The 18336-nt window shown below is 38.9% G+C and overlaps 1 protein-coding gene and 4 pseudogenes across 2 annotated transcripts; all 5 read left to right on the top strand.

The window, feature by feature from the left end:
* Positions 1-467: 467 nt before the first annotated feature.
* On the top strand, positions 468-3476 carry STIPL1 (GC-rich sequence DNA-binding factor-like protein with Tuftelin interacting domain-containing protein). Its single transcript, XM_086576823.1, has one exon. It carries the CDS (start codon positions 569-571, stop codon positions 3143-3145), a length of 2577 nt encoding a protein of 858 aa, XP_086432949.1. The 5' UTR covers positions 468-568; the 3' UTR covers positions 3146-3476.
* Positions 3477-3616: 140 nt separating this feature from the next.
* Positions 3617-7654, top strand: LOC147483198 (uncharacterized; annotated as a pseudogene). Its single transcript, XR_015204235.1, has 6 exons — positions 3617-4855; positions 5043-5526; positions 5724-5907; positions 6024-6260; positions 6383-6494; positions 7228-7654. The product of XR_015204235.1 is annotated as an uncharacterized LOC147483198 (transcript).
* Positions 7655-8650: 996 nt separating this feature from the next.
* Positions 8651-12565, top strand: LOC147483197 (glutamate--tRNA ligase, cytoplasmic pseudogene; annotated as a pseudogene).
* A 2823-nt stretch (positions 12566-15388) lies between these two features.
* Positions 15389-15892, top strand: LOC147483196 (secreted RxLR effector protein 161 pseudogene; annotated as a pseudogene).
* Positions 15893-16880: 988 nt separating this feature from the next.
* On the top strand, positions 16881-17983 carry LOC147483195 (glutamate--tRNA ligase, cytoplasmic pseudogene; annotated as a pseudogene).
* Positions 17984-18336: the final 353 nt, after the last annotated feature.

Below are 18336 nucleotides of genomic sequence, written 5' to 3'. Positions count from 1 at the left end.
TTTCAACCCCGTAAATCAATGCTTCAAAACAAATTTGAAACTGGAAAATATTACAAAGATAAGGGATACGAGGATTTGCTGAAAAATATTCTTGTTACCAAAGAGAGAGGCGGTCATTTGTTCTTCATCTGCTCATCTTTTGGAGGAGCAGCTAGTAAGCTATAGAGAAAATGAAAGACGAAGACTATTTACTTCTTTTGAGTCGTGCTTTATTTTTACTTATCTAGTTTTATTTTATTTTATTTAGTTTTTGTTTTGTTATAAGAACAAAAGAAAAAAGAGAAGAAAAAATGAAAAACGATAAAACTAACTTGATAAGTTTGTTTAGTCCAGTTGGTGAAATAGGAGACTTGGTCCAATTAGATGATGGTGTCCTGTGGACAGAAATTTGATGTCTGTCCACAAATTCATTCTCGTCTATATATATCTCGTGTGTTTACCAAAAAAAAAAAAAAAAATCAAATGTCGGACAACTTTGAGGCCCAGAATATTTAAAGTCCATGAGGCCCAAGTGATCCGAAGAAGTTGAGCCGAAAACGAACGAGAGAGAAAGAGAGCAAGTAAAAAAATGGAGAATTTCGGAATGGAGAATGATTACGAAGAAGGGCAATGGATAGGTGGTGAATACTATTACAAAAAACAACGCAAGGACAAAAAACGCCACCAAACTAAAGACGACGTTCTCTTTGGTGTCTTCGCTGACGTCACTGATTCTTCAGATGACGACGACGACAACAGCAGTAGAAAAAGAAGGAAAAAGGATATGTCTTCGAAAAAGTATGATCTTACTAAACCTGTTAATTTTGTTTCTACTGGTACTGTTATGCCTAATCAAGAAATTGATAGAAATATTCAAACTAGTCAAAACGAGGATGGGGATGCTGAGGTTCATGCCTTTAATGGGCTGGGCTTAAATTCTGGATTGGGTTTAGGGTTTGGATCTAAATCGTTTCGGAATGATGTTTTGGTGGAAGGGGATGGTGAGGAGGAGGAGGAGAGTTTTCTGCCTACTGCTTTTGGGAGGAAGATAAAGGAAGGGGCGATGCGCCGAGAGAGAGATAGGGAAAGGGAGAAATCGAAGGTGGGGAAGAAAGTGGCGGTGGGGAAGAGAGAAAATAATGTTGATGCTAATGTTGGGGAGTTTGAGAAACATACAAAGGGGATTGCTAGTAGAATGATGGAGAAGATGGGGTATAAAGGAGGTGGATTGGGGAAGAATCAGCAAGGTATTGTAGCTCCGATTGAAGTTAAGTTACGACCGAAGAATATGGGAATGGGTTTTAAGGATTATAAAGAGGCGAAGACTATGCCTGTGTTGCAAGAGCCTGTGGAAGAGGAGAAGCCCAAAGTTTTGCTTAATGTGAGTCAGCCGAAAGAGAAACTGTGGTCGAAGCAGAACCGAAGGAAGAAGAAAGAAAAATATGTTACGGCTGAAGAGCTACTGGCTAGTAAGGAAGAGAATAGTGTTGAATTTGTTCAGACTGTTCTTGATATGAGAGGACCACAGGTTCGGGTTTTGACTAATTTAGAGAACCTAAATGCGGAAGAGAATTTGAGGGAGAATGATGCTTACTTGCCTGAGCTTCAACACAATATCAAGTTGATTGTAGAATTAGCAGAACTTGATATCCAGAAGTTGGATAGAGATTTAAGGTATGAGAGAGAGAATGCGGTGAGTTTGCAGAAAGAAAGGGAGAAGCTTCAAAAGGATGCTGATAGGCAGAAGAAGCAGTTGCATAATATGCAAGACATAGCTCAAGTGCTCGAACGGATAGAGCAGGAGAACACGTTAGGTACGCTGACAATAGACTCACTACTTCAGTCATTTGGTGACTTGCAGAGGAGGTACATGGATGAGTTCAAGCTCTGCAACTTGCCTTGTGTTGCATGTTCTCTTGGTTTGCCTCTGTTTATTAAAGTATTTCAGAGTTGGGACCCTCTACAGCATCCTTCACATGGGTTAAAACTCATGGCATTGTGGAAGAACTTGTTAGAGGATGATAGTCCCTTTGAAGATGTCTCATCACCTTTTTCCCAATTGGCAATGGAGGTTGTTTTGCCTGCTGTGTGGATATCTGGAACCAATTCATGGAATCCCAGGGACCCTGAACCAATGCTCAAATTTTTGGAATTATGGGAGGAGCTTCTACCTGCTTCAGTGCTTCAGAACATTTTGGACAATGTGGTCTTGCTAAAGCTGTCACAAGCTGTGGATACCTGGGATCCACTCAGGGAGAATATTGCAATTCATGTATGGGTCCATCCATGGTTACCATTGTTAGGTCAAAAGTTGGAAACATTCTACAGAACGATTCAGATTAAACTGGGAAAGGCTCTTCTTAATTGGCACCCTAGCGATGGCTCTGCTTATACTATATTATCTCCATGGAAGACTGTGTTTGATACAGCCAGTTGGGAACGTCTCATTGTTCAATATATAGTTCCAAAGTTGGCAAGTGAACTGCAAAATTTCGAGGTTAACCCTTCAAATCAAAAGCTAGATCAGTTTTCTTGGGTAATGTCCTGGGTGTCAGCTATTCCAATTCACCACATGGTCACGATGTTGGAGGTGAGTTTTTTCCCCAAGTGGCAACAAGTTTTGTATCATTGGCTGTGTGCAAACCCTAATTTTGGGGAGGTAACGCAGTGGTACTTGGGTTGGAAAGGACTATTACCGCAGGAACTGCTTGCTAATGAACGCGTCCGATATCATCTAGATGTGGGGCTTGAGATGATGAACCAGGCTGTTGACGGTATGGAAGTAGTACAACCTGGGGCGAGGGAAAATATTAGCTACCTGAGGGTGACAGAGAAAAGGCAGTTTGAAGCACAGCAAAAGGCAGCTGCCTATGCTCAACAACAAGCTAGCGCTAGCGGTGCTGTTAACATTGATGAATTGTTTGCTATGCCAGTTATGAGTCTGAAAGAAGTCATCGAAGCATTTGCACAGGAGAATGAGTTGTTTTTCAAGCCTAAGCCTGGGAGAACACATAATGGTCAACAGATATATGGCTTTGGTAACATAAGCATATACATCGACACTTTGAATAATAAAATCTTTGCTCAAAGTCTGGATGGTTGGTCAGTAGTGACCCTTGAACGATTGAAGGAGATGCATTATAAATCTAAACCAAAGAAACACTGAGTTTCCAAGATGTTCTGAGGATGTTGGAAAAAATGAAGAACATTGTTTTGGCTGGTAGTTGACTTTGAAGAATTGTTATGTTTCTGGTGCAACTTTGCAAGTTCTGGTGTAAGTTCAAGGTGCTCTTCTTCGATTCTGCTGTTTTGAACTAGTGTTTTACTTTGCGCTAGATTTGTGTGATGCAACTTATTCATTGCATCTTAACCTGCCTTGTATGCTTTTGATCAGTTTTCATTAAGTTATTTTACTGATTTTGGCCCAGATCAAAACTTTGGCTCGTTAAATTTCTGTTAATGCTCATTGAAGCTCTATTTATCAATGCCTTCTTGGATTCCTGTTTGTGACCCTTTGGCTTTCATGCGTTTGTGACTCTTTGACTTACGTCATAGAAATAATTGAGAATAAATTGTTTCGATGTTAAACAGCTAAAATCCTCCCTTTATGGTGTTGAAATGTTTACCCTTTGTGAATATTATATTCTCTACGAAATATATGTAGCAAATCTCCAATTTCGAAGTTGCAAGATTCAATAAAATAATCCTCTGAAGGTGCAGTCTTCGAAATTACACAGGGATGTAGATCTTGGATTATTTGGTGCAGGTAATTTTTCCGATGTGTGATTTCACTCTCCACAATTATGGAGTTATATTATCTGAGGATTTTTATTAGGATTTAGGAGTATCTGTAGTGGACAAGGTACAAGGAGTTAATTGGAGGGAATTCAGGGCTAAGGTCTCCGACATAATTGTTAACAATAATTGGAACATTCCAGCAAGTGTTTCTGAAGTTCTTACAAGATCGGGCATAGATGTACATGCTCTGCACCTTCCTTCAGGTGAGGAGAAAGACATAAGAATATGGAAACCATCCCAGGATAGATCTCTTACAGTTATAAGCGCTTTTGAGGTGATCAGGAAGAAGGAGAATAAGGTTAACTGGCATCGATGGGTGTGGGTAAAACATATTCACCCTAGAATTGCAGGTCTGACATGGAAGCTACTTCAAAGAGCAGTCCCAACTGATGATAGAATCAGAAAGAAGGGTATCCACTTAGTATCAAGATGTAGAATGTGTGAGAATGCAGAAGAGAGTGCTCACCACCTGCTATGAGAATGTGACACTACAGTGCAACTATGGTATTGGCTTTTTGACATGTTCAAAGCTCACCTAACAATCATTGATCTCAATACAGTCATGAGGGCATGCAAGTCTCTCAGTCCAATTAGGAAACAACTATGGAATGCAGCATCATTATATCTCATGGTGCAAGTGTGGAAGACCAGAAATAAAATATTCTTCAAAGACTACAAGTTGGACCTATCTTTTATAAGAAAGAAAGTCTTGAAAGGAATAAGTGCAACTGGAATGTTGGCTTCTGGAACAGTGCTTAACAATGTGGATGACCTGAACCTTCTTTCACAGTTGAAGCTCAAGGGAAGACCAAGACCTGCACAGAGAATTAGAACAGTTTCATGGATCCCTCCTGACATAAGGATTGTTAAAGCAAACACAGACGGTGCTGCGCTAGGGAATCCAGGAAATGGAGGGGCTGGTGTTGTGTCAGAGATTCAAATTCACATCTGTTGGGAGTTCATGCACAAAGACTTAGTGTTGGAAATGCCAAGTCGTGGATGAATGAAACACACAATGAGTGACTCTCCTACCCCTTCTTCCGACACAGATTTTACTTCAGTTCCCACCACAGAACAGGTATTCTCATGCCCAATTCTCAATTTCATGTTAAAGTTTCTAAATTTTGTAAAATATGAGACGGGCTTTTGGTTGTTTTTTATCTAATTTTATTTAAAACTGTAAATTTTTGAAAAATATGAAAAGGGGTGTTTGGAATGTTCAATTTATACATAAATGTGAAGTGGGCTTGTGTAAATTTTTACAGGATGGTGGGAGAATTCGAAGAAGCGGCGACATCGGTAGTAGAACACCATCTCCTGGAATGGCATCTGAACATTCCAGACACTGGAGAGATGTTTTCTGGTTGGGTGTTTTTGTAGTGCATTTGATTTTGTTAGGTGTATTTCCTGGTGTGTTTGGGATTAAATGATTAATAGATTTCAGAGAGCAGGTAGGCTAATTATTGATAAATTCACAGACAAATGGATTAAGACTAAAGCAAATTTATCGGAAACATATTGGAGGTATTACGCTGTTCTTGGTGGTGTTGGATCATTACTTGGGTGGCTATGGTTGTCTTTGCCTGGTTCTAAAGCAAAACAGATGATAAAACTTTCAGTATTTTGTTTTGACTACTTATCTTGCTGTTATCAGCATTTTGTGTTTTTGGGGTCATGAGATTTTCTGGGATGTTGTATTTGCCATTGGAGCATCTGTGTACTTTTGTATGTTATATCCATCGTAGAAAGGTAAGATTGCAAGTTCACATTGACTTGTACTGTTCAATTTATGTTGGAGATTGGCTTTGTTTTACCAATGCTTTTTTTGGTCACATGTTAAGCATAGTCTATAAATCAATGTACTTTGAGTGTTTTGTTATCCAAGGAAGCATTATGAGCTCTGCTATAAAATGCTTGTTAGTAACCACTGATGCATCCTCTCACAGACTTCCATTTACCATGCTCGTGTTACAAGAAGCTGTCAAGCTGGTCTGGAGCCTTCCTGAAGTCATGAGAGTATCCTATGTATTCATGTTGGTCATGCTTTTATGGATGGTGATATGGTCATTTGGAGCAGCTGGTGTTGTTGCTATGAGCCTGGGTGATGGTGGAAGTTGGTGACTACTTGTGGTGAGCTGGCAAGTTTTGCTCTTATTCTGTTTATTGTCATGAGAATACAGGCAGGGGGCATCAGATTTTTGCTCAGGCAATAAAATAAAAATATATGCTTTCATTTATTTATGCAGGTGCTGTCAGTGAGTTTATTTTGGACAGGTGCTGTCTTATGTAATACAGTACATGTAATTGTATCCGGTATGGTGTTTCTTGTTCTTATCCACAGTGGTCGACAAGCAGCATCCATGCCACCTAAACCCTTGGCGAAGTCTCTAAGGCATGCTGTGACTACATCTTTTGGAAGCATCTGCTATGGAGCACTCTTTACAGCTGCTATCCGGACAATGCGGTGGAAAGTACAAACATAGGTCCTGATCTTTGGTTGACTAGTCCTGGAATTCACAATCAAATGAATTCCCCGTGAAGACTTTGATTATTCTATTGTATTATAATATTGTTTGATCTATATGCTTTGTATGTTCCGGATCAGGGGTTTGCAGTCCAAGATCGGCAACAATGAGGGATTGCTCTGCCGTGTTGATTTTTTCTTTCATCTTGTTGAGACACTTGTTCGGTTTTTTAAAAAGTATGCATATGCTCAGGTGACTCCTTTTCTTTAAGCTTCTATTTCTTTTACCACTCGAAAATTTTAAAACGATAAAATGTACGGATCAAGTGATTGACTAGATCTTCCCCTTCAAACGAGCAACCATTTGATTTGTTTGCCTTTTGTCCCTCAATTCCTCTTTCAATTGGAATATCATCCCTTTTTGGCTTATTTATGAGTTATTAGCACATGGCTTGCAGTGATTATTTAGTATATAGGTTACATACAGTATTTCTAGGCGACATTGCTTGACGTGTTATTGGGATTCTTGATTGCGCTTATCTATTATGTTGGTGTTGTGATGCGAGGACGCAATAGATTATCATGTGCACAACACATGCATAATGCTACAGCTAGAGTTTATCTTTTATTCTATTTCTATTTTGAATCCTTAGTTAATTAGAATTAGACTAGTTTCTATTTTAGTTTCCCAGGTTCTATTATGATTAGGATTTGTTCTTTTTAGCAACTAGTTCTCTTTATAAGTAGATGTAAACCTTAAGATTTTGGGACTTTGATTATTATTATTGAATTAAGAGAATTCAATTTTCTATTCAAACCTTAATTTTTGGGTATTTCCATAAACTTTCATTGGTGTTTATCATTGAAGATTGCTTCCGCTGGCCACAAATCAGGCTTTAAACTTAGCCTTTTGTGGGTAACAGTTGGAAATAGCTTGACGAAATGTGTACAAATGCTTGATGAAAATTTTGTTGCTGAATGTACAGCAGTGGTATTAGCAGCGGAAATAGCAGTGGATAACAAACAGTTGGACAAATTATGGATTGAATGCGACTCCATGGCAGTGGTTCTAGCAGTCAGAGGGGAAGCTTCCTTGGCAGCTGAAATCAAGATGGCAAAGATCACTAAAGAGGGTAGAACAATGGAGGATTTCCCATACATTGAGGGAAGGAAACTTCAGTGCAGATGCTGCAGCAAAGAAGGGTTCACGCATGAGTCCTGGTTCTATAATATGGAGCAACACAAGGCCTTCCTTTGTCCCTTGTTTAGAAAGAATGCCAATACAAGGCATACTATAGACTTGATTAGGATTTCTTGGTACTCCTTTTGTTTTAAGTTCCAATGAATGTAGAACTCATATCTTGCTGTAACATTCTTTATTTTTAATACAAAATCCTTGTGTGCTAAAACAAATGCAACCATCGTCCCAAACTAGATAATGATAGATCATTTTTCTTGTTTTTTGAACTTCTCTGGCATCTACCAATCAGCTAAGCATAATCATGCTTAGGTGCCCCGCAATACTCAAAATGAAGATATATGTTAATCTCATTTTTCTTAATGCTCGAATTTGCACACATTCTATAGAATTTCTCAAAATGTGGATTGTTAACTCGTTGGTCTCTTGGTTGAACAGCGAAATTCAAATAAAAGGTACCCTTGAATATATCTTAGCTCAGAGGCTGTTCAAATTTTCACAAATATACTCTACAAACTGGAGATGAGAGGTTACAAAATAAATGATGGAATATACTGGAGATGAGAGGTTACCAATATGATTGAATATGAATTGTGTGATGTTTTATGTTAATACTAGTATTTGCCCGTGCCGTACGACACAGATACGCGGGCTTTCGGCGCCCCCGACACGCATCCGCCTCCCGTACGGCACATATACGCCCGCCTTCAGCGCCCTCGATGCACATCTGCCCCCGGTACAACACATATATGTGTGCCTTCGGCTTCGGCACTCCCGACGCACATCCGCCCCCTACTCATGTTTCCAGAGTAGACATAGGTACCTTCGAATCACCCCCTCAATGCGGCAAGACATATACAGCGCGCACATCCATCCACCCTCTACTCATGTTTCCAGAGCCCAACAGTCCATAAAAGTTCAGCCCAAAAAACAATCCACACTTTTTTTGGGTGGGGTGGGTGAGGTGAGAATTTTTTTTAAACTCACCCCAAAAAACTTGTTAACTCACCCCAAGAAAACAATCTGGTGGCTATAGGGAAATTTGTCGTTGGGCTTTTCCCACGGTTTTGGACCGTGGGCAAAAACCTGTTTTCTTGTAGTATACGGTTTTGGAATAGGTTACGGTTTTGGAAACAACTTGCCCACGCCCCATGTCTTGAATCTATAAATACTTATGCATATAGTGAGAAAGGCAATTGTAGTAACGAGAATTTTGTTAGCAAGAGAGAATTTTGTCATTGTTATCGTGTACTCTCTTTCGTGTGCAATCAAAGGATTGAGAATGGCAAGGTTGGATTGGAGTGCTCCGACTGTGATAAAATCAAAGGACAAAGGCAAAAGCAATGAAAAGGGAAAAGTTAGCAGTCGGTCCCACCTTTGAAGTCGACCTCTCTGATGCCAAGGTTGGAGAGGTATGTTTGCGGTTCGCCCCAGAGCCCAGTGGATATCTTCACATTGGTCACTCAAAAGCTGCTCTCCTGAACAAATATTTTGCTGATAGATACAAAGGCCAACTGATTATTCGTTTCGACGATACTAATCCAAGTAAAGAAAAGACAGAGTTTGTGGACAATATACTAAAGGATATTAAGACGTTAGGTATCCAGTATGATGCAATTATGTATACCTCATATTACTTCTAGAAATTGTTGGAAATGGCTGAAAATTTGATCTGAAAAGGGAAAGCTTATGTTGATGATACACCACAAGAGCAAATGCAGAAAGAAAGAATAGATGGCATCGAGTCAAAATGTACGAATAATAGCCCTGAGAACAATATGAAATTATGGAAAGAGATGATTGCAGGCTCTGAAAGAGGTATTCAATGCTGTGTTCGTGGAGCTGGACATGCAGGCTCAAAATAAGACCCTTCGAGATCCAGTGTACTATCGTTGCACCTCAGTTCTTCACCATCGTACAGGGTCAAAATATAAAGTTTACCCAACGTATGACTTTGCCTGTCCCTTCGTGGACGCTACTGAAGGTATAACTCATGCCCTTTGCTCGAGCGAGTACGCAGACCGTAATGCACAGTACTGTAGAATTCTTGAGGATATGGGACTGCAGAAAGTGCAAATTTATGAGTTTAGCCGATTGAATATGGTGTATACGCTTCTTAGCAAACGCAAGCTTGGTTGGTTTGTAGAGAACGGAAAAGTTGATGGATGGGATGATCCTCGTTTTCCAACTGTGCGAGGTATAGTACGTAGACGTCTGAAGATTGAGGCTTTAGTCCAATTCATCTTGGAGCAGGGAGCTTCAAAGAATCTCAACCTGATGGAGTGGGATATGTTAGAACTTTTCTCTTTAAGGTGTACCTACATAGATCATACACATTACACAATTGTTAATTGTCGAACTACGTTGAATATGACATTGAGAAGACTCACTAAACCGCGTGATCTTAAAAGTAATATGATTTGGCCATTTACACGTTCTCAAACCACACGCGATGTCAAGTCATGACACGTGTATATGAATGTATGGGCTTAACGATATGCTGGCAGATACTTTTTGGGCTTAAAAGATTTTTTATTGATGGGTATAATAAATACACCCATAATATATGTTAAGTTGAGGTCCCCACCCCCCTCGGGTCCCCACCCCCAAACCCTATTCTCGATTCTCAAGTTTTCCATCCACCGGTGGAACAGCGAAAGGTTTTGGAGTGGAAACAACAACGTTGCGCTTATAGGACTTGCTTGATAACGCTTGGGCCGGGTATGTCCATTATTATTTCGTTTTCTTTATTGATTGATATGTATTCGGGTATTGGAGAAATCCTCACAAATCGCCGACATGTTAGTCATTAAGAAAACATACGGTTTATTTTCTTATACAATTAAAATTAAAATTGAGAAAAATCAGTTTTTTTTTTCGGTTTCAATGTTATTGAACCGTCGGATTCCGGCGACCGGATTTTTCTGGGGTCGGGATTTGTGGAGTCAATACTTCATCATCTAAGGATCATATCCAACGGTGGATGATGGGTTTTGATCGCCAGTTATGGTGGGTATCGCCGTCGAAGGTTGAAATCGAAAATTCCCGAAACTGTTTTTTCTGTCAAGTTTGGACTTTTGGATCTCCTTTGGGTTTGGATGTATGGTGCTGAGATTTTCCAGTATTGATCTCTTTATACCATATTTTAAATCCGTACGGTGGCTTATAGTTTTTGATCTCAGATTCATGTCGTTAACTGATGTTAAAAGTGATTAAAAACTCGTTTTATATTGAATCTGGCGTTTTTAAAATCTATGTATCTCGGAGATGCAGTGTCCAATGGGGCTGAAATTTGGTGTGGTGGGTTGTGTGATGGTCGAGATGATATCTGACGGTCGAAACTTGTTTTGTATCGTTCAGTTGATGGGATTAATGGAGGCAGTTTGGGGTTGGAAAACTATGAAGTTTTTTTTGCACTCTGTTCTTTGAAAGTGACGATGAGTTTCTTTTCTCAAAGTCAACTCTCCTGGTGCAAGTGAGTTTTAAAACCGATCCCAACATAAATTTTTTTTTTTTGGGTTTTTTCTTTTAAAGCCCACTAAAAGAGAGATTGTGTTTTATTAAAGTATGCCCCATAGCCCAAAGTCCAACTCGACCCATAAATTAGATTGGGCTTGGGTCTGGCCCATGTATGCAAGGTCTGACTTTGCAAACAAAGTTTGACTTGTGCTGATCGGGTCCGACTCATGCTGACTGGATCTAGTTTGACCCGGTTTTGGGCCTATTTGGTATTTTTTGGGCCCAATTACCTTATTTCAGTTGTATATACCTTGTTTTAAGTCCGTTTTGGGCATATGAATAGTCAAATTGAAGAGTTTTTCGAGCCCAATAAAGTAGACGGACTTAAATTTCAGTTTGATCATGTTTGGATTTCTTAAGTTTGCTATTGGAATTTTCTTTTCTACTATTTTCATGTTAATTAATAGAATTGAATAATAGCATGTTCCAAACATTTTAAAATTAGCAATCTAAACCATGAAATTTGGGTAAGTTCAACGTGATACGCTGCCTAACTGGCCTCTTTCATGGAAAATTTATTTGGGTTTAATGGTAAAGTTTATTAGATTGTATATAGTTACGTCTTAATCCATGCAAGTAATAATCAGCCCAAAGGAAGTTTACTATTTTGGCCGGATTAGTGACGGTATAAGGTAATTAATATATGTAAAATAATTTTAGGAGTTACTTATGCATTCAATAGTCGGCCCTAAGGAAGGCTTATTGTTTTGCCAAACCTAATTTTGTTTTACATATGTCGATTAGCCTTATGTGTTTAGAGGAAACCACTTACACGTTAAATGCTTGTCCAAAGACTTGAATTATAACGGTGTGTTAGGTTTCTCATTAAGGTCCCCTACTAAAGTTTTATAAATGTTTTCTATCTTGTCATTTGTCTATTTGATTATTAATTTTCATTTAGATGATGAATGCATGATAATAATATTCAAGTTTATTATTGTCAATGCATTATAGTAGATGACATATATAGTAATGTGAGATATCTTTTGTGTTATGCTTCAGTGAATACATCTTCTATATCTGCCAATTTAACTAGTATTCCAGTTCTTACTGGTTCCAACTTTACAAAATGGAAAAAGCATGTTCTAATCGTTCTTGGATGTATGGATTTGGATTATGCATTACGTGTTGATGAGCCTGCTAACCTTAAGGTTGATAGTGGAGCTGAGGAAAAGGCTACCTACGAAAAGTGGGAGCGCTCCAATCGCCTTAGTCTTAGTATAATGAAGCACTCTATTTCTGAAACTTTTCGTGGTGCAATGCCTAAGGAAGAAAATGCCAAGAAATTCCTAAACCAAGTTGCAGACCGATTTGTTGCATCGGAAAAGGTGGAGGCAAGTACGCTCCTTAGCAAACTTGTCACCATGCGGTATACTGCCAAAGGAAATGTTAGAGAGTACATTATGGAAATATCTAATCTTGTTGCCAAAATGAGGGCACTAAAGTTGGAGTTCTCTGATGATCTCCTTGTGCACCTCATTCTTATTTCTCTTGTGCACAATTTGGTCCCTTTAAGATCAATTATAATACTCAAAGGGAGAAATGGACTCTTTAATGAGCTCATTTGGTGTGTGCTGAAACAAGAGAAGATGAAAGTGCTCACTTGACCACTTCCTCTATTGGCAATTCAGGCACTAAGAAAAGAAAATGGAATAATAAGGGTAAAGGAACTGCAGATAATGCGACACCACGTGAATGCTAAAAGATAAACAAAAGCAGGCTACTTTTTCATTACTTTTGTAAGAAACCCGCAGTCACATTAAGAAAGAATGTCCAAAGTATATAAAGTGGAAAGCAAAGCAAGCAGGTAATGAATTTAGTTTTGTTTGTTCTGAATTAAATCTTGCCGAAGTACCTTCTAATTCTTGGTGGATAGATACAGGAGCAACTATTCACATTAGTGTTTCCATGCAGGGTTGTCTAAGGAGCCGCAAGCCAAGTGATACCGAAAGGTTCATTTACATGGGTGATGGCAATAAGGCATGTGTTGAGGCCATTGGAGTCTTTAGATTAAAATTAGAGTCTGGTTTTTATTTGGATTTAGATGAGACTATTTATGTACCGTCTTTTAGACGGAATTTAATTTCTATTTCCTGTTTGGACAAATCCGTTATACAAAGTTGAAAAGGAATATTTAGTCTCTTTCAAAATTCAAATCTTATCGGTACAGGCTCTTTGATTGATAATCTATACAAGTTAGACTTGGATGCCTCTCACTTAAGGTTAAATGAAACTTTGCATGTTAATAACTATGGTACTAAGCGTAGATTAATTAATGAGAACTCCTCTACATTGTGGCACAAGCGTTTGGGTCATATCTCTAAACAGAGAATTGAAAGGCTTGTGTCAAATGGAGTTCTTGGTGCCCCTTGATTTTTCAGACTTTAAAGTTTGTATTGAATGTATAAAGGGTAAAACAAACAAATATAAGGAAGTTTGGTGCAAAGCCAGGAGTTCAAGTGTCTTAGACTTGATATATACCGATATTTGTGGTCCATTTCCCACGGCTTCTTGGAATGGTCAACGGTATTTTATCACGTTTACGATGACTATTCTCGTTATGGGTATCTATACTTAATTCATGAAAATCATTCTTTATCGGATGTATTTAAGGCCTATAAAGCTGAAGTTGAAAATCAACATTCTAAGAAAATTAAAGCTATCGATCCGACCGTGGTGGTGAATACTATGGTAGGTATGATGGAAAAGGCCAACATCGGGGACCATTTGCAAGATACTTTGAGGAATGTGGTATCGTTCCTCAATACACCATGCCGGGGACTCCACCTCAAAATGGTGTATCCGAGAGACTAAATCGGACTCTAAAGGACATGGTTAGGAGTATGATTTGTCATTCTACCTTATGAGTCTCTTTGGGGTGAAGCCTTAAAGATGCAGTATATATCCTTAACCAAAGTACCTAGTAAATGAAAGAACTAAAACCCCATATGAATTATGGTGGAAAGAAACCCAAAGATAAGGCATTTACATATTTGGGGTTGTCCAACCGAGGCTAGGCCATATAGGCCTAATGAAAGAAAAATTGACTCAAGAACAGTTAGTTGCTACTTTATTGGTTATTCGGAAAGGTCAAAGGGTTTCAAGTTTTATTGCCCCTCTTCCAATAACCCCTAATTGAGACGGATAATGCCAAATTTATTGAAGATGTTGAGGATAGTGGGAGCACACACAACAAAGGAATATTGCTTTTAAAGAAGAGCATGTTGATATTCCTTTAATGGATATCCACAGGGAGATGAGTTGATCACATCTGTCATTAGGCGTGATGCGGTTGTAGATCAACCAAATATTCTGAGTTGGCCCCTCGCTATTATAGATGAACCTCAACAAATTCAATTAGAAGTGCCAATAAGGAGATCAACTAGGGGCGGAGAGCAGCCTATTAATTCAGATGAATATATAGTTTATCTCCAAGAGCATGAGTTTGATATAGGAATGGAAAATGATCCTATTACTCCTTAGATTGGATGAATGCCATGATAAAGGAGTTAAGGTCTATGAAAGACAATGATGTTTGGGATCTTGTCGAAGTTGTTTAATGGAGTCAAACCCATTGCTAACAAATGGATTTTCAAAACCAAAAGAGACTCAAAAGGCAAGATTGGATATAAAGCACGCCTTGTTGCAAAAGGCTTTTACTCAAAAAATGGGCATTGACTATAAAGAGACTTTCTCTCCGGTTTCATCGAAAAGACTCTTTTAGACTTATTATGGCACTTGTAGCTCATTATGATTTAGAGTTACACCGGATGGATGTTAAGACCTGAATGGTGACATTGGGGGAGACTATCTATATGAGGCAACCTCATGGTTTTGAGTCCACAGGCTCTGAACATTTGGTTTGTAAATTAAAGAAATCCATCTATGGCTTAATTTGCATCTTTCAGGTGGTATTTAAAAGTTTGATCACATCATTTCCTCTTTTTGGTTTTAAGGAAAATGATGTGGATCAATGCGTTTATCACAAGATCAGTGGGAGTAAATTTATTTTTCTAGTGCTATATGTTGATGACATCCTACTAGCGAGCAGTGACATAGGCCTTTTGCATGAAACCAAGCGATTTCTTTCAAGGAATTTTGAGATGAAAGATCTTGGTGAAGCATCTTTTGTGCTAGGCATTGAAATTCATCGTGATAGATCACGTGACATTCTAGGCTTATCACAAAAGGCTTATGTTGAAAGGGTGCTAAGTAGGTTTGGCATGCAAAATTGTGCACTAGGTGATGCGCCCATTGCTAAGGGTGATAAATTGAGTTTGCTTCAATGTCCAAAGAACGATTTAGAGAAAGAACAAATGCAAGATATTCCTTATGCATCAATAGTAGGGAGTCTTATGTATGCTCAAGTTTGTAGCGTCAGATATTGCAGACGAGTTTGAATGCTAGGCAGATACTTAAGTAATCCAGGAATGGATCATTGGAAAGCGGCTAAAAAGGTGATGCGGTATTTGCAAAGGACAAAAGATTTTATGCTCACATACCGAAAAACCGATCATTTTGAGTTGATTGGGTATTCGGATTCAGATTTTGCTGGTTGCTTGGATAGTAGAAAATCCACGTCTGGTTATGTTTTCATGTTAGCTGGAGGTGCTGTATCATGGAAAAGTGTCAAACAAACACTAATAGCCTCCTCCACTATGGAAGCAGAATTTATTGCTTGTTTTGAAGCATCAAATCAAGTAAAGTGGTATAGAAATTTCACTTCTGGGCTTCATGCAATGGGTTTCATTGAGAAACCATTAACGGTTTATTGTGATAATAAAGCCGCAGAACTTTATTCCAAGAACAACAAGAGTTCGTCAAAGTCTAGGCACATTGACATCAAGTTTCTTGTCGTGAAAGAGAGGGTTAAAGATCATCATATGACAATTGAGTATGTTAATACAAATCTCCGGATAGCTTTAGCTAACTAATTAGGGCTTACCACCTAAGGCATTTAAGGAGCATGTAGCTCGTATGGGGGTGGTTAGTCCTTCTGATGTTTCATTTTAGTGGGAGTTTGTATTAATATTTTGTTTACTATTGATGATTATTTTTTTTTTGAAATAAAGTTATCTACTTATTCATTTATGGTTGCGCATATAAAGTTTGATTAAGTAGAATAAAGATATCATTATAAATCATAAGGTTGGACCAATTGAAAATGAACATGTTCAGGGATCACATTACATGTTATTTTCATGCTACACATCCATACTTAATCTATGTCGTTGGAGATATTAGTATTGTGACTACAGATGGGTCTAGTCATGCTAAATGTGGCAAAGGCCGCTGTGATCCTATATTTTTATTTTCAATGGACCAGATTGTGTTTTTTGAGACGTCACTCATTATTTCGACAATAAAATTTAGAGCTCTTAAGGTCACCATTGTTTAATATCAGGTTATGACCTATGTGGTACAAGTGGGAGATTGTTAGAACTTTTCTCTTTAAGGTGTACCTACATAGATCATACACATTACACAATTGTTAATTGTCGAACCAGAAGTGACATTGAGAAGACTCACTAAACTGTGGATCTTAAAGTAACATGACTGGTCATTTACATGTCTCAAAACCACACGTGTCAAGTCATGACACGTGTATAAAGTGAGTATGGGCTTAACGATATGTGCGGATACTTTTTGGGAATGCTTATTTCTATTATCATGATGGGCTATAATAGAAATACACCCATAATATATAAGTTGAGGTCCCCACCCCAAACCCTATTCTGATTCTCATAAGTTTTCCATCCACTGTGAGAGAACACAAGAAGGGTTTTGGAGTGGAAGACAACAACGTTCCGCTGCTGCTTATAGGACTTGCTTGATAACGCTATGGCTTCAGGTATGTCCTATTATTATTCGGTTTTCTTTATTGATTGACATGTATTCTGGGTATTGGAGAAATCCTCACAGGATAAACTGTGGACCATCAATAAGAAGATAATTGATCCAGTTTGCGCCAGGCATACTGCGGTCCTCGAGGAAAAGCGTGTGATATTGACGCTGATTGACGGTCCTGTAAAACCATTTGCACGCATCATTCCAAGGCACAAGAAATTCCAAGGGGTTGGTTCAAAGGAGACAACCTACACAGAGAATATGGTTAGACTATGCTGATGCGTCTGCTATCTCCGTTGGTGAGGAAATCACTTTGATGGATTGGGGAAATGCTCTAATTACTGAAATAGGGAAGGACAACCATGGAAATGTCACACAGTTGACAGGTGTTTTGCACCTCGAGGGCTCTGTTAAAACCACAAAAGTGAAGCTTACATGGCTTCCTGAAACAGAAGACCTGATTAATCTCTCATTGCTTGATTTTGGTTACTTGATTGCCAAAAAAAAGCTGGATGAAGGCGAGGATTTCATCGATGTGCTTAATCCTAGAACCAAGAAGGAGACCCTTGCCCTCGGAGATTCCAACATGCGCAATTTGCAGCGCGGGGAGATACTTCAATTGGAGAGGAAGGGCTACTTCATATGTGATGTGCCTTACTCTAGGTCCTCTAAGCCTATTGTTCTACTTTCGATCCCAGATGGTAGACAACAGACATCACTGCTAAAGTGTGTCTAGAATCTGGATTCCCCAATTACAGACCTTTATTAAGTTTGTTTTACACCAACTGTAAAGGTGTGTTCTTGTAACGACCTTACGAGTCTGGGTGATTGGGGAAGATGACGTTATAACTGAGTTCGAATGATTGAACTGCCTACGTATCTAGTTCTCCGGTGAACTGGGATCAAGTCATACATAGTTCATATTGGAATTGAGTGATTGAGTTGGAAATGGAGAGAAGGTGAGCCTCGATCCTCTCCCCCCTAGTAGTTCCCTCATGATTTCTAGCATATGACCTTTGGTTCCTATACATACATATGGCCAACAGATACATGCAGCTGTAGGTAAACATGGATTTGGGTCCGACCACCCTGTTGGAAATTCACTAGTTGACATGCACTGCAGGTGTGGTAAAGTGTCCGATGCATATAGATATTTTCATGAAATGCCAGAAAGAGACCTGATCACGTGGAACACAATGATTTCATTTCATTCTTTTGTGTTTTTATTATCTAGTTTGTTGGTAATCCAATTTTCTATTTTCTTGAATATTGATGAGTGAGCAGTTTTTGCAGTAGAGATCAAAGTATTACACAGTGTTGGGTTAAAACAATGCACTTAATTAACACTTAAAGTTTTTGTTTTGCTGGATAAATTGGATAACATGGTAGGTTCATTGGATGACTAGGGTATGCCCGTGCCGTACGGCACTGATGAACCCGACGCGCCTTCGGCGCAACCTAGTACGTACTATCTCCTCGTGTGAAACAATCCTTGGGCACTACCTAGTACATAATATGCATGACTCAAAAT

Source organism: Coptis chinensis, chromosome 8 (assembly GCF_015680905.1).
Source record: "Coptis chinensis isolate HL-2020 chromosome 8, ASM1568090v1, whole genome shotgun sequence".
Classification (NCBI taxonomy): Eukaryota; Viridiplantae; Streptophyta; class Magnoliopsida; order Ranunculales; family Ranunculaceae; genus Coptis; species Coptis chinensis.
The sequence above is the reverse complement of the archived record's forward strand: the minus strand, read 5'-3'. Positions and strand labels throughout refer to the sequence as shown.

Coding starts and splice junctions, on each gene's coding strand:
- STIPL1 (XM_086576823.1), top strand. CDS start 569: ATGGAGAATTTCGGAATGGAGAATGATTACGAAGAAGGGCAATGGATA.